Source organism: Hyperolius riggenbachi, chromosome 7 (genome assembly GCF_040937935.1).
Source record: "Hyperolius riggenbachi isolate aHypRig1 chromosome 7, aHypRig1.pri, whole genome shotgun sequence".
Classification (NCBI taxonomy): Eukaryota; Metazoa; Chordata; class Amphibia; order Anura; family Hyperoliidae; genus Hyperolius; species Hyperolius riggenbachi.
Genome location: NC_090652.1, coordinates 7778029 through 7800396, shown reverse-complemented (window position 1 = coordinate 7800396; position 22368 = coordinate 7778029). Strand labels below are relative to the sequence as shown.

Sequence of the window (22368 nt, the reverse complement as noted above, 5' to 3'; positions counted from 1 at the left end):
ACCGCAAACCAGCAGAAAAAGGGAGGTCTTATACCGCAAACCGGCAGAAAAAGGGAGGTCTTATACCGCAAGCCGGCAGAAAGAGGGAGGTCTTATACAGCAAACCGGCAGAAAGAGGGAGGTCTTATACCGCAAACCAGCAGAAAGAGGGAGGTCTTATACCGCAAACCGGCAGAAAGAGAGAGGTCTTATACCGCAAACCGGCAGAAAGAGAGAGGTCTTATACCGCAAACCGGCAGAAAAAGGGAGGTCTTATACCGCAAGCTGGCAGAAAGAGGGAGGTCTTATACCACAAACCGGCAGAAAGAGGGAGGTCTTATACAGCAAACCGGCAGAAAGAGGGAGGTCTTATACCGCAAACCAGCAGAAAGAGGGAGGTCTTATACAGCAAACCGGCAGAAAGAGGGAGGTCTTATACCGCAAGCTGGCAGAAAGAGGGAGGTCTTATACCATAAAATGGCAGGAAGGAGGCGGTATTATACAGCAAACTGGCAGAAAGGAGGCGGTATTATACAGCAAACTGGCAGGAAGGAGGAGGCGCTAACCAGCAGAAAGGAGGAGGTTTTATACAGCATACCGGTAAAAAGGAGGAGGTTTGCTCATGATGGCCTCCAGCTGCAGGCGATGACGGCGAGCATTTTATCAGACATGTCAGGAAACAGAAGTATGAGCACAAATGACTATTACCCAGAATGTACCTTGTGCTTATCCAACTCTTCCTGGCTCTGTTCTTCTTTCTCTCGTTTCACCCTCTCCAGGGTTTCATTATGGTTCATCTCCTCAATGGAGTATTGGTACTTCACATTGGCTATGTCCCTCTGAAATACAAAATGGAGGAAGGAAGGTGCTTAAGGTATAAAATGGAATGTAGGCACTTCACACTGGCTATGTTTCTCTGAGAGGGGTGTAACAATAGACCTCGAAAAGGATGCATCCGCAGGAGGGGTGGGGCAGAAGCAGCAGGGGGGCCCCGTTGGGGGAGATGTTTCTTTTCCCTGTCCTGAGAGACTGTCAACTAAGGGTGCGGAGAGAAAAAGCTTTCTGCTCTCTGCACAAAAAGTTTTGTATGCAAAGATTTGTAGACAGTCCCTATTCAGTGTGCAGCAGGCTCTTAGGCTCTTGTGCACAGCGCCCAGCCTCTCTACCCCTCCCCAAGTGCTGTGTACTGTAGTGATGCTGGAGGAGTCTGCAGAGCCCCGCCCCCAGCCTCTCCACCCCTCCCAAAGTGCTGTGCACTGTAGTGATGCTGGAGGAGTCTGCAGAGCCCCGCCCCCAACCTCTCTACCCCTCCCCAAGTGCTGTGTACTGTAGTGATGCTGGAGGAGTCTGCAAAGCCCCCGCCCCCAGCCTCTCCACCCCTCCCCAAGTGCTGTGTACTGTAGTGATGCTGGAGGAGTCTGCAGAGCCCCGCCCCCAGCCTCTCCACCCCTCCCAAAGTGCTGTGTACTGTAGTGATGCTGGAGGAGTCTGCCGAGCTCCGCCCCCAGCCTCTCTACCCCTCCCCAAGTGCTGTGTACTGTAGTGATGCTGGAGGAGTCTCCAGAGCCCCGCCCCCAGCCTCTCTACCCCTTCCCAAGTGCTTTGCACTGTAGTGATGCTGGAGGAGTCTCCAGAGCCCCTCCCCCAGCCTCTCTACCACTCCCCAAGTGCTGTGTACTGTAGTGATGCTGGAGGAGTCTGCAGAGCTCCGCCCCCAGCCTCTCTACCCCTTCCCAAGTGCTTTGCACTGTAGTAATGCTCTACAGTACAGAGCACTTGGGAAGGGGTGGAGAGGCAGGGGGCGGGGCTCTGCAGACTCCTCCAGCATCACTACAGTACAAAGCACTTGGGGAGGGGTGGGGAGAGGCTGGGGGCGGGGCTCTGCAGACTCCTCCAGCATTACTACAGTACACAGCACATGGGGAGGGGTGGAGAGGCTGGGGGCGGGGCTCTGCAGACTCCTCCAGCATCACTACAGTACACAGCACTTGGGGAGGGGTAGAGAGGTTGGGGGCTGGGTGTTGTACACAAGACCCTGCTGCACACTGAATGGGGACTGTCTACAAAACTTTGTATGATTCCTTATCAGTGGCTGAGCAGACGCAGTTAATAAAACAATTGTGTAGGGAGCAGAAATGTTTTTTTCTCCATGCCCTTAGTTGTCAGTCAGGACTCAGGAAAGGGAAAATAAACTTCTCCCTCCATGGGGCCTCTGCTGCTTCTGGGCCCCCCTGCAGATGCATTCCTTGCAGGTTCTATTGTTACGCCCCTGTCTTGATCAAAACCAAAAAAAAGCTTTCAATTGTTTGGGAAAACTGATCATATTTATCAAATTGGTGTAAAATTGGATCTTTTAATTGTAAGGTGTGTGGCTACCTTTTGTCTAGTGCTGGATTGTACAGGGGGGGGGGGGGGGGTTGGACTACCCTGCAATACTCCCACAACCAACATTCCGTGTAGCCTGCAGGATCTCTGCCTAGTTACAATGATAACAATGCCAATCTTACAATGTTCTCGTCCAGGAGCCGGTAGTCCAGGTAGACCAGGCTTGGCAGGTGAGCGGCAACAAATAACTTGTAGTTTTCATCCTCAGACAGCGGATTCCCCACCATAGTCAGTGTCCTCAGGTCCCGGAACCTGCGCAGGTAGATGAGCTGGGAACGACACGGTGCAGAGAGTAAGGCAGGTGTGCTGATTATATTCTGTGGCACTTTACAATGGCGGTGACACAGGTAGTCTATATATACAATTACATGATACATACGGGCAGGGATGCACTAGGGTTGATGTCACCCCCTCTGATAGTGACACCCGGTGCGGTCTGCCCCTAGCGCACCCCCCTAGTGATGCTACTGCAAACGGTTAATACAGATATTATTATTATTTTTATTTATAGAGTGCCAACATATTCTGTAACACTGTAATACATGCAAAACATACAACAATGGGGAGCATAGATACATGAGGCTGGTTTTACACTTATTTTTTGCATTGAGGTGAGGGTTGCAGTGCTCCTGCCGCATCACACTGCAATGCAAAAAATGACAAACATATGACCCTGCAGCAGAGTGCGGCGACATGGTCATATACATAGCACCGCCCCCGCTCAGTGACGTACTCCCTGCTGGCAGAGTGTGCTGGTGTGCTGACATGGTCATATGCATAGCATTATCCCCGCTCAGTGACGTACTCCCTGCTGGCAGAGTGTGCTGACATGGTCATATGCATAGCACCGCCCCTGCTCAGTGACGTACTCCCTGCTGGCAGAGTGTGCTGACATGGTCATATGCATAGCACCGCCCCCCGCTCAGTGACGTACTCCCTGCCGGGCAGAGTGTGCTGACATGGTTATATGCATAGCACCACCCCCGCTCAGTGACGTACTCCCTGCTGGCAGAGTGTACTGACAGGGTCATATGCATAGCACCGCCCCCCGCTCAGTGACGTACTCCCTGCCGGGCAGAGTGTGCTGACATGGTTATATGCATAGCAACGCCCCCGCTCAGTGACGTACTCCCTGCTGGCAGAGTGTGCTGACAGGGTCATATGCATAGCACCGCCCCCCGCTCAGTGACGTACTCCCTGCTGGGCAGAGTGTGCTGACATGGTCATATGCATAGCGTCGCCCCCGCTCAGTGACGTACTCCCTGCTGGCAGAGTGCAGCGACAGTGTCATATGCATAGCACCGCCCCCGCTCAGTGACGTACTGCCTGCTGGCAGAGTGTGCTGATAGGGTCATATGCATAGCACCGCCCCCCGCTCAGTGACATACTCCCTGCCAGGCAGAATGTAGTGACATGGTCATATGCATAGCACCACCCCCGCTCAGTGACGCGCTCCCTGCTAGCAGAGTGTGCTGACATGGTCATATGCATAGCACCGCCCCTGCTCAGTGACGTACTCCCTGCTGGCAGAGTGTGCTGACATGGTCATATGCATAGCACCGCCCCCGCTCAGTGACATACTCCCTGCTGGGCTGAGTGCAGCAACAGTCTCATATGCATAGCACTGCCCCCGCTCAGTGACGTATTCCCTGCTGGGCGGAGTGTGCTGACAGGGTCATATGCATAGCACCACCCCCGCTCAGTGACGTATTCCCTGCTGGGCGGAGTGTGCTGACAGGGTCATATGCATAGCACCACCCCCGCTCAGTGACATATTCCCTGCTGGGCAAAGTGTACTGACATGGTCATATGCATAGCACCTCCACCGCTCAGTGACGTACTCCCTGCTGGCAGAGTGTGCTGACATGGTCATATGCATAGCACCGCCCCCACTCAGTGATGTACTCCCTGTTGGCAGAGTGTGCCAACATGGTCATATGCATAGCACCACCCTCCGCTCAGTGACGTATTCCCTGCTGGGCAGAGTGTTCTGAAAGTGTCATATGCATAGCACCGCCCCCGCTCAGTGACGTACTCCCTGCTGGGCTGAGTGCAGCGACAGTCTCATATGCATAGCACCGCCCACGCTCAGTGACGTATTCCCTGCTGGGCAGAGTGCAGAGACAATCTCATATGCATAGCACTGACCCCGCCGCTCAGTGACGTATTCCCTGCTGGGCAGAGTGCGCTGAAAGGGTCATATGCATAGCACCGCCCCCGCTCAGTGACATACTCCCTGCTGGGCTGAGTGCAGCAACAGTCTCATATGCATAGCACTGCCCCCGCTCAGTGACGTATTCCCTGCTGGGCGGAGTGTGCTGACAGGGTCATATGCATAGCACCACCCCCGCTCAGTGACGTATTCCCTGCTGGGCGGAGTGTGATGACAGGGTCATATGCATAGCACCACCCCCGCTCAGTGACATATTCCCTGCTGGGCAAAGTGTACTGACATGGTCATATGCATAGCACCTCCACCGCTCAGTGACGTACTCCCTGCTGGCAGAGTGTGCTGACATGGTCATATGCATAGCACCGCCCCCACTCAGTGATGTACTCCCTGTTGGCAGAGTGTGCCGACATGGTCATATGCATAGCACCACCCCCCGCTCAGTGACGTATTCCCTGCTGGGCAGAGTGTTCTGAAAGTGTCATATGCATAGCACCGCCCCCGCTCAGTGACGTACTCCCTGCTGGGCTGAGTGCAGCGACAGTCTCATATGCATAGCACCGCCCCCGCTCAGTGACGTATTCCCTGCTGGGCAGAGTGCAGAGACAATCTCATATGCATAGCACTGACCCCGCCGCTCAGTGACGTATTCCCTGCTGGGCAGAGTGCGCTGAAAGGGTCATATGCATAGCACCGCCCCCGCTCAGTGACGTATTCCCTGCTGGGCAGAGTGCAGAGACAATCTCATATGCATAGCACTGACCCCGCCGCTCAGTGATGTATTCCCTGCTGGGCAGAGTGCGCTGAAAGGGTCATATGCATAGCACCGCCCCCGCTCAGTGACGTATTCCCTGCTGGGCAGGGTGCAGAGACAATCTCATATGCATAGCACTGACCCCGCCGCTCAGTGACGTATTCCCTGCTGGGCAGAGTGCGCTGAAAGGGTCATATGCATAGCACCGCCCCCGCTCAGTGACGTATTCCCTGCTGGGCAGGGTGCAGAGACAATCTCATATGCATAGCACTGACCCCGCCGCTCAGTGACGTATTCCCTGCTGGGCAGAGTGCGCTGAAAGTGTCATATGCATAGCACCGCCCCCGCTCAGTGACGTATTCCCTGCTGGGCAGATTGCAGAGACAATCTCATATGCATAGCACTGACCCCGCCGCTCAGTGACGTATTCCCTGCTGGGCAGAGTGCGCTGAAAGGGTCATATGCATAGCACCGCCCCAGCTCAGTGACATATTCCCTGCTGGGCAGAGTGCAGAGACAATCTCATATGCATAGCACTGACCCCGCCGCTCAGTGACGTATTCCCTGCTGGGCAGAGTGCGCTGAAAGGGTCATATGCATAGCACCGCCCCTGCTCAGTGACGTACTCCCTGCTGGCAGAGTGTGCTGACATGGTCATATGCATAGCACCGCCCCCGCTCAGTGACATACTCCCTGCTGGGCTGAGTGCAGCAACAGTCTCATATGCATAGCACTGCCCCCGCTCAGTGACGTATTCCCTGCTGGGCGGAGTGTGCTGACAGGGTCATATGCATAGCACCACCCCCGCTCAGTGACGTATTCCCTGCTGGGCGGAGTGTGCTGACAGGGTCATATGCATAGCACCACCCCCGCTCAGTGACATATTCCCTGCTGGGCAAAGTGTACTGACATGGTCATATGCATAGCACCTCCACCGCTCAGTGACGTACTCCCTGCTGGCAGAGTGTGCTGACATGGTCATATGCATAGCACCGCCCCCACTCAGTGATGTACTCCCTGTTGGCAGAGTGTGCCGACATGGTCATATGCATAGCACCACCCCCCGCTCAGTGACGTATTCCCTGCTGGGTAGAGTGTTCTGAAAGTGTCATATGCATAGCACCGCCCCCGCTCAGTGACGTACTCCCTGCTGGGCTGAGTGCAGCGACAGTCTCATATGCATAGCACCGCCCCCGCTCAGTGACGTATTCCCTGCTGGGCAGAGTGCAGAGACAATCTCATATGCATAGCACTGACCCCGCCGCTCAGTGACGTATTCCCTGCTGGGCAGAGTGCGCTGAAAGGGTCATATGCATAGCACCGCCCCCGCTCAGTGACGTATTCCCTGCTGGGCAGAGTGCAGAGACAATCTCATATGCATAGCACTGACCCCGCCGCTCAGTGATGTATTCCCTGCTGGGCAGAGTGCGCTGAAAGGGTCATATGCATAGCACCGCCCCCGCTCAGTGACGTATTCCCTGCTGGGCAGAGTGCAGAGACAATCTCATATGCATAGCACTGACCCCGCCGCTCAGTGATGTATTCCCTGCTGGGCAGAGTGCGCTGAAAGGGTCATATGCATAGCACCGCCCCCGCTCAGTGACGTATTCCCTGCTGGGCAGGGTGCAGAGACAATCTCATATGCATAGCACTGACCCCGCCGCTCAGTGACGTATTCCCTGCTGGGCAGAGTGCGCTGAAAGGGTCATATGCATAGCACCGCCCCCGCTCAGTGACGTATTCCCTGCTGGGCAGGGTGCAGAGACAATCTCATATGCATAGCACTGACCCCGCCGCTCAGTGACGTATTCCCTGCTGGGCAGAGTGCGCTGAAAGGGTCATATGCATAGCACCGCCCCCGCTCAGTGACGTATTCCCTGCTGGGCAGATTGCAGAGACAATCTCATATGCATAGCACTGACCCCGCCGCTCAGTGACGTATTCCCTGCTGGGCAGAGTGCGCTGAAAGGGTCATATGCATAGCACCGCCCCCGCTCAGTGACGTATTCCCTGCTGGGCAGGGTGCAGAGACAATCTCATATGCATAGCACTGACCCCGCCGCTCAGTGACGTATTCCCTGCTGGGCAGAGTGCGCTGAAAGGGTCATATGCATAGCACCGCCCCCGCTCAGTGACATATTCCCTGCTGGGCAGAGTGCAGAGACAATCTCATATGCATAGCACTGACCCCGCCGCTCAGTGACGTATTCCCTGCTGGGCAGAGTGCGCTGAAAGGGTCATATGCATAGCACCGCCCCCGCTCAGTGACATATTCCCTGCTGGGCAGAGTGCAGAGACAGTCTCATATACATAGCACTGACCCCGCCGCTCAGGGACGTATTCCCTGCTGGGCAGAGTGCGCTGAAAGGGTCATATGCATAGCACCGCCCCCGCTCAGTGACGTATTCCCTGCTGGGCAGAGTGCAGAGACAATCTCATATGCATAGCACTGACCCCGCCGCTCAGTGACGTATTCCCTGCTGGGCAGAGTGCGCTGAAAGGGTCATATGCATAGCACCGCCCCCGCTCAGTGACATATTCCCTGCTGGGCAGAGTGCAGAGACAGTCTCATATGCATAGCACCGCCCCCGCTCAGTGACGTACTCCCTGCAGGGCAGAGTGCAGCGACAGTCTCATATGCATAGCCCTGCCCCCGCTCAGTGAAGTACTCCCTGCTCAGCATGAAGTACACTGGAACTCCATGGTATCCGCGTCGGTGTGCACTTGTGCGTCACGACGCAGCGCACTCTGGCGTTTACACCACGTGCGTCGCCCATAGACTTCCATTACCCCAAGCTGCGTGTGTTAAGCACGGTGCTTGCGGTAACGCGCTGTTGCTCTCGCGTCGGCTCAAATACTTCCCGCACAGCAAAATACTTGTGTCACTGGTTGTCCTGATTGTACAGTGTGTTGTACCACTCAGGCCACTTTTACACTAGCAGGTTAAACTGATGTGTGGTTTGAATTACCAATTCTGATAGATGTTCATTTGATGAATTGCATAGAAACAGGGAGAGGTTCCTGCCCTTGTGAGCTTACAATCTAGAGAGACTAATGGGGTTGAGACACTGGGCTGGGATATAAATTCTAGCTATAGCAATTATAGGCTTGTCTGAATAGTTGTACGTTTGAAAAAAAGGGTACTTTTGAAAATGTCCAGGCATGGAGCAAGACAGGCAGTGGGAGAGAGTTCCAAAGGAGAGGTGACACTTGTGAGAAGTCCTGGATGCGAGAGTGAGGGGAGGTGACCAAGCAGGACGACAAAAGGGTCTCTTGGGATGAGCAAAGGTTCTGGGAGGGATGGTATCTGGAGATTAATAAGGAAATGTATGAAGGGGATAGCTTGTGCAGATCTTTCTATGATAGTGTTAGAAGTTTGAACTGGATCCTTTGGGTGATTGACAGCCATTTGGGGATTGGCAGAGAGGGGCAGCATCAGAGGAGCGGGAGGAGAGGTGGATGAGATGGGCAGCAGAGGTCAGTAGGGATTGGCAGAGAGGGACAGCATCAGAGGAGCGGGAGGAGAGGTGGATGAGATGGGCAGCAGAGGTCAGTAGGGATTGGCAGAGAGGGGCAGCATCAGAGGAGTGGGAGGAGAGGTGGATGAGATGGGCAGCAGAGGTCAGTAGGGATTGGCAGAGAGGGACAGCATCAGAGGAGCGGGAGGAGAGGTGGATGAGATGGGCAGCAGAGGTCAGTAGGGATTGGCAGAGAGGGACAGCATCAGAGGAGCGGGAGGAGAGGTGGATGAGATGGGCAGCAGAGGTCAGTAGGGATTGGCAGAGAGGGGCAGCATCAGAGGAGCGGGAGGAGAGGTGGATGAGATGGGCAGCAGAGGTCAGTAGGGATTGGCAGAGAGGAGCAGCATCAGAGGAGCAGGAGGAGAGGTGGATTAGATGGGCAGCAGAGGTCAATAGGGATTGGCAGAGAGGAGCAGCATTAGAGGAGCGGGAGGAGAGGTGGACGAGATGGGCAGCAGAGGTCAGTAGGGATTGGCAGAGAGGGACCGCATCAGAGGAGCGGGAGGAGAGGTGGATGAGATGGGCAGCAGAGGTCAGTAGGGATTGGCAGAGAGGGGCAGCATCAGAGGAGCGGGAGGAGAGGTGGATGAGGAGAGCAGCAGAGGTCAGTAGGGATTGGCAGAGAGGGGCAGCATCAGAGGAGTGGGAGGAGAGGTGGATGAGGAAGGCAGCAGAGGTCAGTAGGGATTGGAAGAGAGGGGCAGCATCAGAGGAGCGGGAGGAGAGGTGGATGAGGAGAGCAGCAGAGGTCAGTAGGGATTGGCAGAGAGGGGCAGCATCAGAGGAGCAGGAGGAGTGGTGGATGAGGCGGGCAGCAGAGGTCAGTAGGGATTGGTAGAGAGGGGCAGCATCAGAGGAGCGGGAGGAGAGGTAGATGAGATGGGCAGCAGAGGTCAGTATGGATTGGCAGAGAGGGGCAGAATCAGAGGAGCGGGAGGAGAGGTGGGTGAGACGGGCAGCAGAGGTCAGTAGGGATTGGCAGAGAGGGGCAGCATCAGAGGAGCAGGAGGAGAGGTGGATGAGATGAGCAGCAGAGGTCAGTAGGGATTGGCAGAGAGGGGCAGCATCAGAGGAGCGGGAGGAGAGGTGGATGAGACAGGCAGCAGAGGTCAGTAGGGATTGGCAGAGAGGGGCAGCATCAGAGGAGCGGGAGGAGAGGTAGATGAGATGGGCAGCAGAGGTCAGTATGGATTGGCAGAGAGGGGCAGCATCAGAGGAGCGGGAGGAGAGGTGGATGAGATGGGCAGCAGAATTCAGTAGGGATTGGCAGAGATGGGCAGCATCAGAGGAGCGGGAGGAGAGGTGGATGAGATGAGCAGCAGAGGTCAGTAGGGATTGGCAGAGAGGGGCAGCATCAGAGGAGCGGGAGGAGAGGTGGATGAGACAGGCAGCAGAGGTCAGTAGGGATTGGCAGAGAGGGGCAGCATCAGAGGAGCGGGAGGAGAGGTAGATGAGATGGGCAGCAGAGGTCAGTATGGATTGGCAGAGAGGGGCAGCATCAGAGGAGCGGGAGGAGAGGTGGATGAGATGGGCAGCAGAATTCAGTAGGGATTGGCAGAGATGGGCAGCATCAGAGGAGCGGGAGGAGAGGTGGATGAGACGGGCAGCAGAGGTCAGTAGGGATTGGCAGAGAGGGGCAGCATCAGAGGAGCGGGAGGAGAGGTGGATGAGACAGGCAGCAGAGGTCAGTAGGGATTGGCAGAGAGGGGCAGCATCAGAGGAGTGGGAGGAGAGGTGGATGAGACGGGCAGCAGAGGTCAGTAGGGATTGGCAGAGAGGAGCAGCATCAGAGGAGCGGGAGGAGAGGTGGATGAGATGAGCAGCAGAGGTCAGTAGGGATTGGCAGAGAGGGGCAGCATCAGAGGAGCGGGAGGAGAGGTGGATGAAGCGGGTAGCAGAGGTCAGTAGGGATTGGCAGAGAGGGGCAGCATCAGAGGAGTGGGAGGAGAGGTGGATGAGACGGGCAGCAGAGGTCAGTAGGGATTGGCAGAGAGGGGCAGCATCAGAGGAGTGGGAGGAGAGGTGGATGAGACGGGCAGCAGAGGTCAGTAGGGATTGGCAGAGAGGGGCAGCATCAGAGGAGCAGGAGGAGAGGTGGATGAGATGAGCAGCAGAGGTCAGTAGGGATTGGCAGAGAGGGGCAGCATCAGAGGAGCGGGAGGAGAGGTGGATGAAGCGGGTAGCAGAGGTCAGTAGGGATTGGCAGAGAGGGGGCAGCATCAGAGGAGCGGGAGGAGAGGTGGATGAGACAGGCAGGGGTGTAGCAACAGGGGTTGCAGAGGTTATATCATATCATAGGGATAGGGAACTGGACTTTAAGCAGGATCCTCAGTTTAGAAACACTCTGGTAAGAACACTTCCAGGTTCCCTTTAAGCTGCGCTAGGTGTGAGAAGCAATGTTAGATATCAGTGGGTAAAGTCAGATAACCTAGGAAAACATTTCACACTCACATTCTCCAAGGACGTCAGGTTATTGTTGCCCAGAGATAAGACCTGCAGCTTGTCCAGGCTGTCCATGTTCTCAATGACAGAGACGCGATTGTTGTACAAGCTGAGATCGCGCAGCTTCATGAGAGCGTTCAGCCCCTCGATTGCCTCAATGTTATTAAACGACAGATCTGCAAAATAATAACAGAGGGTTTATATAAAGCACAAAGCTTCTTTCCCCCCAAACTGGTTCTGCTTCTTCTATGACTTCTCTGGGGACTGAGAGACACCTGGACCTCTTCAGTCCTTCAACAGAAGCCACATCAATCCAGACACTACACGTCTGGTAAAAGTCTCATGTTCACTAATTGACCTCATGTGGTAAAAGATTTTCACAATTTATTGAAAAAAATGCATGATAATTCACTAGGATTTTTCCCTTTTGCAGTATTTCATTCGGTATTTTAAAGTGAACCTGAGATTGGGCAGGAGAAAAAAATGACACATACCTTCCAGTCTGATCACTCCCACACTGTCCTCCTCCGCCACCTGAATCTTGTGCAATCGGCCTTGGTAAGTCGTCCAGTTGGGGCCAGTATGGGGCAGGTGCAGAACGCTCCCAGCAACGGGGGTGTGATGGGGCGCGTGCGCAGCCAGGCATCGCATGCACAGGACACCCTAGACTGGTGGGCTTACTGAAGCCGATTGGGGAAGATCCAGGAGGCGGAAGACGGAGGTGAGGGAACGATCTGCATGGAGGGGGCTGGAGGAAGCCCCAGGTATCTATATTTTCTTTCTCCAGCCCCATCCCAGGTTTCCTTTAAGGAATCATGCGGTATTTCATGCAGTATTTGCTGGATTATTGCAGTGCAGGGAAGTGGATGACAGATGTGATACAGACCACAGAAAAAAGGAAGTTCCAGAGCTCAACTGTGTGATAATATCAACACCAGGGAGTCGACCAGTCAGCACCTGGATCCATCAAGGTGCAGATACAACAAGCCAGCATAGAAAGATAGACTGGGTCTCGACCTGGATTAGTGCAATTATAGCAAAACTTTTATTCCATAGCAGCAGAAAGCACACAACGTTTCGGCACTAGGCCTTTGTCAAGTGTTACCAAATACAGCAAGTGTTCACAAACATATAGCAAACGACATAAAAAACACGCCCCAAAAGTGGGCGGGCACAAAAGCTTAAAGGTACAATGAAGGGAGCACATGGCCAACAATTTAAAGTGACAGTACAATTGATCTTAAGGTGGACATGTATAAATTTATGCGCAAGATGAAATGGCGTTTGTGGCACCAGTTAAGAGAACCTGTCAATAGCCTCAACAGAGTAGATACTAGAGAGGATAGTGACATCCCCTTGAGATTAAAGCCAGCTAGTAAGGCTGAGGCTCCTATCACTAATGCCACCCTTGATGTGTTCGAACAAACAGTGTTACATGAGTTAGAAACACATTGGGAACATGAAAAATACAAAATGACTCATAATATCACTTTGAAAGAGAGGAATGCTTTAAAACAACTACAGAATGATGGCACAGTGATATATAAAAAAGCTGATAAAGGGGGAGCCCTAGTGGTACAGGATGCTAGCAATTATATCATGGAGCTACGGAGACAGGTAGAAGATATAGAGACTTACACTGCTTTATTAAATGATCCATCCCTGAAGATAAAAACTGAAATTAAAGATACAGTGGGGAGAGCCCATGATAATGGGCTAATATCCAACAGTTTGAAATGTGCATTGATTAAGGAACATTACAGGATACCAGTACTATATACTCTGCCCAAAGTACACAAAGACCCTATTCATCCTCCCGGCAGACCGATATTGTCTGCATCGTATTCTCTGTTGGAACATTTGGGGATCTACATTGACAGCATACTCCAGCCTGTTGTCAAGGACATTCCACAATGTTTGCGAGATACCACAGAGTTTTTGAATTTTTTGACAGGGATAAATGTTGACGAAGTCAAGTATTTGGTAAGCCTGGATGTCGTGAGTTTATACACGAATATACCTCATATTGAGGCCACTGAGTCGATTGGCAGGTCATTAGAGAGTAAAGTGAACCCCTCTTTCAATCTACCCTTTGTCATGGACTTACTTAGTTTATGCTTGAGGTCTAATTATTTTAGGGTGCAGAATGATTTTTTTCTACAAGTAAGGGGGATTCCGATGGGGGCCCCTTATGCACCCACATTGGCAAACATTTTTATGGGGGACTTTGAATTGAAATTCATCCTTGGAAATGACATATTTAAAAAGTGGGGCCTCGCATATTGTCGGTACATTGACGATCTGTTTTTTTTCTGGACAGGGTCAGAGGAGGATTTGAAGGGGTTTGTAAGAATCCTAAACAGCTGTCACAGTTCCATTAAGTTTACCCTGGAGTTTCATAAGAGCAATTTGCATTTTTTAGACGTGGATGTATATTTATATGATGGTGTGCTTCACACAGATTTGTATAAAAAAAGCACAGATAGAAACAATGCGTTGCTGGCGAACAGTTGTCATCCACATTCTTTGATTAAGGGCCTTCCTAAAAGCCAGTTCATCCGTGCTAGACGTATCACTTCCACGGATGAGACCTACCGCAAACAGGCGAGCAGGCTTGTTAAAAATTTTACGGAAAGAGGTTATAAGAAAGATGAAGTGGAATATATAGCATCTACTGTTGCGCTAATGGACAGGTCAGAACTGAGATGTAAAAGGCCTAAGCACCAATATGATAGGGGGGGGGGTACAATTTATTTCTACTTTTGACACCGTTGCCAGCTTAGTCAGGAGAAGCATATTGGATAATTGGACTCTTATACAAGCAGACCCTGTGTTGTCCAAAATTTCCCCCCCCCCCCCCCCCCCCGCCTTTTGTTTATAGGAAAGGTAAGAGTATCAGAGACATGCTAGTGAGAGCTGATGTGAAGCACACCACACCTGTGAGAGACACTTTTTTACCAAATAAATTGGGGACATTTCCATGTCTCAGCTGTCAAAATTGCTCTAGCATTATTAAAGGGGACTATGTATGTCATCCTATGAAAGGGACAAGAATTAAAGTGAATGGCAAATTTTCATGTATGACCACCAATGTGATATATTTTCTGAAATGTCCGTGCGGTATGGGCTATGTAGGACAGACTACACGGGAAGTACGTGTACGCATTAATGAACATCGTAGTAATATCAGATTATATAGGAAGTACATTGATAATCCTGATAAAAAAAATCGACTCTCCCATAGGTAAACATTTTTTCGAATGCGATCACACCGTTAGTGATCTACGCTGGTGTGTTCTGGAGAAGGTATTTACGGCTGCTAATGATGATGCACAGACCACTTTACTGAGACGTGAAAGCAGATGGATTGATAAGCTAAGTACTCTTGCTCCCAACGGACTTAATGATGATTTTAGTTTGAGGTGCTTTTTGTAATTTTGTATATTGTACTGTCACTTTAAATTGTTGGCCATGTGCTCCCTTCATTGTACCTTTAAGCTTTTGTGCCCGCCCACTTTTGGGGCGTGTTTTTTATGTCGTTTGCTATATGTTTGTGAACACTTGCTGTATTTGGTAACACTTGACAAAGGCCTAGTGCTGAAACGTTGTGTGCTTTCTGCTGCTATGGAATAAAAGTTTTGCTATAATTGCACTAATCCAGATGTGATACAGACAGCATTGTTTATTATACTGACAAGTAATGAGCAAGTCCAGTCTGCATGAAATTAACATAACATTTCCATCAGCTCCAAATCATTAGCATCTTATTAATTATTTTAATGACTACATAATAATAATATTGGGAAATATGTTTTTATTAATAGCTTTTATATTTTCCAGAAGAGTGTAACCAGTTTCCCCCCTTTCTCTGCTCCTCCCTTCTATAAAGCTGAATATTCACCTCACCAGACAGAAAGATGGATCCAAGCGACGTCCCCCAATGACCAGCATTCCCTGACCCATTTTCTTGCCGTGGGTATAAGCGACATCACGTGACGCCACACAACGGGCGTCAGGGCAGTTTCTAGGCTAACTTGCACCCAGGGCGAGGGTGTAAAAACCGACTCCACCATGGGCGCCACACACTGACAGCCTGCAGTACCCCTACAGGACATCAGGTGTCATCAAACATCGGTGACATGACATCTGACGCAGGCAGCCCAGGAAAAGTCAAGGACGAACACACTGAAACCAGCGCAGGAGATTTGGGCGCAGCCGGCGCCACCATAGGCAGTAATAGGAATTACAGCTATAGCAGCACACTGTGAGTAACTTCAGTGCCGTCGGAAGACAGAGCTGAAGTTACTCTTAAAACATAATAATTCGGCCACCAGCAATTGCTGGAAGCTAAATTATCTCATTCCCCACCATCCATGGTGACCTGGAGAGGGAATAGTATTTAATACGGCCGGGGCTTGTGCGGCAGCAGGATCAGCCATATACCGGCTGAATCCCGCGCCCAAGTCTCCAGCGCCGTTATCTCTCGTACACGACAAGGAAGGTGATCGCGCTGGTAATCTTCTTTCTTCTTCCATTTAGCTGCACCGCGCGTCCCCAGCTCCTGAGCGGTTATGTCCTTCTGCCTGCGCTCCGCTTCTTCTACTTGCCAGTCTGAGCCCAGGAAACGGCCCTGAGGGGCGTGAATGAGAGTTCAAGCGATCATGGTACTTTGCGTGGGAGTCCTCGGAGATCTGATCCGCAGTGATGGTCATTGTCTCCGCATGTTGCCAACTCGATCAACCAGGGGTGAGAACGCCGGCAATCGATGGTAAGCGCGTTGAGATGAATGCTGCCATCCATCTCAATGCGGGACTTGGTGGATCCCGGCGGTAAACACTGCGCAGAGCCACCGCCAGTCTGTGTCTGTACTGAAGCCACACAGAGCTACAGAGTTCCTGGGGGCAGGAAGGGAGATAACATGTCTCCAACGGAGAAAGAGGCAGAAATAAAACCCTTTAAAAGTTTCCGTATTCCCCGAAACTAAACTTACGGCTGGAACCCACTGGAGCGATTTTCTGAGCGTTTAGGGCGAAATTCAAACCGCTAGCAATTTCCCTAAATGCTCAGATAATTAATGGATGGGCCAAATTCCACTGGAGCGATTGCGATTACCAAATCACAAAACGCAGGACATGCCACATGCAGCATTTTTTAACGTTTAGCGTTTCTGCAATGAAAAGTATATAAACGCTGGCATAATCGCTCATCAAAACCTACACAGAGCGATTTTGCAAGCAGTTTGAAATGACTGCACACTGTAAAAAAAATTAAGATTAATTGAAAGGACCAATCAGGAATAAAAACGTTAATCGCTACGCAATCGCTGGCAAAAAACTGACACTTTTTAAAATCACTGGATTCCAGGCCTAAAAGAAAATCCTAAAATTCTGCTGAACTGGAGGGGTTCGGGAAGCATGATCTCTTTCTACACTTCAGTTCTTCCCGGTGTTCTTCTTTAGCTGCAGATGCAGGGCCGGCTCTGGACATTTTGCTGCCTCAGGCCTGGAACCCACTGGAGCGATTTTGTGAGCGTTTAGTGAGCGATTCAAACCGCTAGCGATTTCCCTAAACGCTCAGCTAATGTTACTGGATGGGCCAAATTCCACTGGAGCGACTGCGATTACCAAAACGCAAAACGCAGGACATGCAGCATTTTTAGCGTTTAGCGTTTCTGCAATGTAAAGTGTATAAACGCTGGCATAATCGCTCATCAAAAACCACACAGAGCGATTTTGCTAGCGTTTTAAAGTTACTGCACACTGTAAACAAATTAAAATTGATTGAAAGGACCAATCAGAATTAAAAACGCTAATCGGTAATCGCTACACAATCGCTGGCAAACAGAATACACTTTTTAAAATTGCTGCCAAAAACGCTCATGAAATCGCTTACAAAACGCTCACACAAAACGCTAGCGATTGCAATTAGCGGTAGCATTTTGTAGTGGGTTCCAGGCCTCAGGCAAACTTGTGAGGATGCGTCCCACCCTCACCTGATTTGGAATGTTCTCACAACACCCGCACTTAAGGCCTGTAGCCCGCGACAAATCGCAAATCGCTGGTGCAATCGGTAGCGTTTTTAATTAGCGTTTTGTAAGCGATTTCATGAGCGTTTTTTGGCGCTTTTGGGAGCGTTTTTAAAAAGTGTAAGCTTTTTGCCAGCGATTGTGTATCGAATTGCAATTTTAATTCTGTTTGGTCCTTTTAACCACCTGGGTGGTATGGACGAGCTCAGCTCGTCCATCACCGCCGGAGGCTGCCGCTCAGGCCCTGCTGGGCCGATTTGCGCCAAATAAAGAGCAGCACACGCAACCGGCACTTTGCCAGCCGCGTGTGCTGCCCGATCGCCGCCGCTCTGCGGCGATTCGCCGCGAGCAGCGGCGAAAGAGGGTCCCCCCAGCCGCCTGAGCCCTGCGCAGCCGGAACAAAAAGTTCCGGCCAGCGCTAAGGGCTGGATCGGAGGCGTCTGACGTCAGGACGTCGGCTGACGTCCATGACGTCACTCCGCTCGTCGCTATGGCGACGGTGTAAGCAAAACAAGGAAGGCCGCTCATTGCGGCCTTCCTTGTTTATTCTGGGCGCCGGAGGCGATCGGAAGAACGCCTCCGGAGCGCCCTCTAGTGGGCTTTCATGCAGCCAACTTTCAGTTGGCTGCATGAAATAGTTTTTTTTTAATTTAAAAAAAACCCTCCCGCAGCCTCCCTGGCGATCTTATCAGAACGCCAGGGTGGTTAATGTATCCTTTATTTTATTTACAGTTCGCAATCACACTCAAATCGCTATGTGTTGCGATTCATGAGCGATTTGCCAGTGCTACAATACATTATAGTGAAGCTCACACGCTACCAAAATGCTGCATGTCCTGCAGTTGCGATTTTTCTAATCACAATCGCTACTGTGGAATTGGTTACATTTATTTACAATGGCAGAGCGTTTAGGGAAAGCGCTAGCGATTTAAAGCGCTCCCCAAACGCTCAAAAAAATCACTCTAGTGGGTTCTGGGCTGGCCCTTACTCTGCTTCAATTAATGTTCTCACATGACATGCTGCAGCTCAACACAATAGCACGCTGACTGGCTGTGAGTCTTGTTCTCTTTCTACCCTGTCTACATGCTGTTAGTGTAAACACAGTAGAAAAATGCTGCCCCTGTAATCCTTGCCGCCTAATGCAAATGTTTCACCTTGCTTCATGGGAGAACCGGCCCTGTGCAGACAAACTACAATTATTTTATTAGCAAGCTTGCACAGCTATAATAAATGACTAATGGCTGTTTAAGGTTGTGCCTGAGCTCAGCTGTGACAGTTACAGTCAGTCATTAAACGATCCCCGACCTATCCTGAAAGCTGAGGAACAATGATTGTACAATCATAGCGCTGTCATTGCGTTACTCACCCAGCCACACTAAATGAACCAGCGTGTCCAGACCCTGGATCCTCTCGATGATGTTATTGTCCAGCTGCAGTCTCGTCAGATTGTGGAACTGCCACAGATTGTCAATCTTTAGAATGTCTACAACATAAAATACAGCGGTCAGAGAAGATGGTGAATTCTAACAACCACTGTATATAATTAGTACTTAAAGGATACCCGAAGTGACATGTGACATGATGAGATAGACATGTGTATGTACAGTGCCTAGCACACAAATAACTAGGCTGTGTTCCTTTTTTTCTTTCTCTGCCTGAAACAGTTAAATATCAGGTATGCAAGTGGCTGACTCAGTCCTGACTCAGACAGGAAGTGACTACAGTGTGACCCTCACTGATAAGAAATTGCAACTATAAAACACTTTCCTGGCAGAAAATGGCTTATGAGAGCAAGAAAGAGGTAAAAAGGGGAAATTTCTTATCAGTGAGGGTCACACTGTAGTCACTTCCTGTCTGAGTCAGGTCTGAGTCAGCCACTTACATACCTGATATTTAACTCTTTCAGGCAGAGAAAGAAAAAAAGGAACACAGCCTAGTTATTTGTGTGCTGAGCACTGTACATACACATGTCTATCTCATTCTGCCACATGTCAGTTGTGGTATCCTTTAAAGGATGGGAAAAAAGGTTAGAGTCAAACACAATTTTTTGGTAGAGAAATATATATATTTACATAGAAAGAGGGACAAAGTCCTGAAAGAGGGACAAATGAGGAGAAAAGAGGGACAGGGCTCCCAAAGAGGGACAGTTGGGAGCTATGGCTATAGACCCTGAATAAGCATGCAGCAGATCAGTTTTGTTTTTTACATTATTGTCAGATCTGACAAGATTAGCTGCATGCTTATTTCAAGTGTGATTCATACGCTACTGCAGCCAAATAGATCAGCAGGGCTGCCAGGCAACTGGTATTGTTTAACAGGAAATAAATATGGCAGCCTCCATATACTTCTCGCTTCAAGTTCCCTTAAGGCCTCTTTCACAGTGGGACATTAAAGTCGCACGTTATAAAAAATGATAACGCAGAGTAACGCACAGCAATACAAAGTCTGTGCGACACTCACAGTGCACGCGTTGCGTTGTGTGTAACGTGTAGCGTTATTAGAAAGTGCTGCATGCTGTGCATTTAGCAATACATTTGCTGCATTATGTGTGTTGCACATGCTCAGTAATTTTTTTTTTAAAATGTAACGCATGCGCCGTTTTCGTTCCATGAGTATGCGATGAAAACGGCGCACCAAGAGACACATAAGACAGTGCAGATTAACGTCCAATTTCATAACCTGCATGCGCTGCGTCAGGGGCACGTTGTGCGACTTTAACGTTGCATCAAACGCAACGTCCCACTGTGAAAGAGGCCTTAAAGAAGGCATGGTGTGTGTGCCAAGTGTGGATGGTGTGTGCCAGCCCTAACTTATCCACGTTAGTAAGTCAGTAAAAATCATCCCTTCTAATCCCTGGCGGTCTTCGAACATTGATGGGCAGTTGAGGGTTTTGACAACTCTTGTAAACCACATGATCCGTCCGCAGGAGTTAAAGGACGTTTAGAAGGCAGACTCGTCCTTGGCTTAATAGCTGAAGGATAGAGACGCACAAAAATGATAAAACAATATAAAAACTAAACTTCCGTATTTTTCAGACTATAAGACACTCCTGACCATAAGACGCACCGAGGTTTAGAGGACAGAGACCAGAGGAAAAAATATATACTAAACCTGGTGCATCCATGGTGAAGGGGTATCTTGTGGATTATTCCCCCTTTGTACCTCATGCCCCCCCTTGTACTGCTTGATTCTCCCTGTGTCCTCCTGTCCCCCTTGTGTCCTCCTGTGTCCCCCATGTGTCTGCCTCTGTTCTCCTCTATGCCCCTTTGTGTCCCCCGTATGTCCCCCTGTATCCTCCGTTTGTTCCTGTGTCCTCCTCTGCATGGACACAGTACAGGGAGTCCCCGACATTGCAGTACGTTGGAGGTTGGTATCGGCAGGCATTCACAAGTCAGGAACTCTCTGCATTTGGACTATAAGACGCAGTGACTTTTTCCCCCCACTTTTGGGAGAGTAAAAGTGAGTCTTATAGTCCAAAAAATACTGTATTTTAAAAGGAGAGGTAGTGATTGTCTAACCTCTACTGTAGAGAACGGCATCCAATACCACTGATAAGTAGTACAAATGTTTATTTCACCAATAACGGAATAAGACAAAGCGTTTTGCAGGGTGTATCCCTATTCCTCAGGTGCCGTATAACTGAGATGGTAGGTCTCGAGCTCATCGGTCACAATTCATTGAGGAGCTTGAGGCAGATCATTTCAATTATACAGTACCATTTTTTTGGTGTACTGACCTGAGGAAGCGGGATACAATTACGAAACGTGTTGCCTCATCCTAATATTTGTGCAATGCTGCATTGCTTTCAGTGAAGCATACAGTCAGTGGCAGGTATGCTTCAATGCCACTGTTGTCACACAAGTTGCACTGTAACGCACTGCATGCACTGCGTTGGCATGCTGGAGACCCTTGGATCACATTGCATCAGACGCACTCTGAACGTTGCATAGATTTACAATTGAGCTGCACTGCTGCACGATCGCAATGCCCCACTGTGAATGTAGCCTGAGGTTTACTGTGAAGGTTAGTGTTAGTCCATGGAAATTAAAGTAATTTCAACAACACTACTATTTGTTAATCCATCTGATGTTTAAAAGACTTTTCACTGCTAAGTTGCTTTCTCAGTTCACGTGAGGAGGGAAAATGCCAGGAAATTTAGAGTAAGGATAATTTACTATTTCATGCACCAACAAAATAAATTAGCCTTTAAACCTGAAGTGGGAGGTATATGCCGGCTGCCATGTTAATTTGTCTAGGAGCAGCTCCGTGCTGCTGCGCAGATATAGCCATAGTCATGCAGTAGCAGTAGAGAGGTGCTCGTGCAAAAGGGGAGCGCGACCACAAACTACAAGACTGTCTCGGCCAGCGGTGGTGGGGTCGAAGGGGATGTGAGAAGCCTCTTGAAGGGGATGTTTACAAATCTGCCAGGAAACTCAGTGAAAGAAGAAAGTGTTTAGAGGGAACTCGAGGTGAGAGGGACATGGAGGCGGCCATATTTATTTCCCTGTAAACAATGCCAGTTGCCTGGCAGCCCTGTTGATTTTTTGACATAAGTAGTGTCTTAGCCAAAACCTTGGAACAAGCATATGTTTAATCCAATAAAACCTGAGTCAGCTGAGTCAGACTACCTGATCTGCATACTTGTTCAGGGGGTGTGGCTAAAGGTATTAGAGGCACAGGATCAGCAGGACTGTCAGGCAACTGGTATTGTTTAAAGGGACTTCGAGCACCTCTCATGGGCATGCCTTTAAGCCATACGACTTCCAACAAAGTCGTGCTATGACCCCTCTGGAGGAGCCTCTTGCAATGGCCATGCGTGTCACTTCCTCTTCCTGCTTCATTCAGTGATGCACTTCTCTAACAGAGAAGACAGAAGAGAAGTTATAACATAGCCAAGATGGCAGCAGTGATTTTTAAATTGAAATTGAACGAAAACTATTTGGTGTAGAACGGTGATTCAGGCATCAAATGAAAGAGGAGAGCAAAAGCTACACAATGGCATGCATCTTTATGTACTTTGCAGTACTGGTCGGAATCTTAAACGCATGCCCATGAGAAGTGCTCAGAGTCCCTTTAAAGGGGAACTGAAGTA

The 22368-nt window shown here is 50.3% G+C and overlaps 1 protein-coding gene across 1 annotated transcript in view; it reads right to left on the bottom strand.

The window, feature by feature from the left end:
* The window catches only part of DRC3 (dynein regulatory complex subunit 3), a 58332-nt gene that overhangs the window by 32976 nt on the left and 2988 nt on the right, over positions 1-22368 (bottom strand). Inside the window, exons 3-6 of the mRNA XM_068243553.1 lie at positions 18643-18759; positions 11261-11427; positions 2487-2633; positions 699-818 (exon numbers count right to left, since the gene is read on the bottom strand). Of these exons, the coding sequence (XP_068099654.1) occupies positions 699-818; positions 2487-2633; positions 11261-11427; positions 18643-18759 (551 nt within the window). The remainder of the gene's footprint in view (positions 1-698; positions 819-2486; positions 2634-11260; positions 11428-18642; positions 18760-22368) is intronic.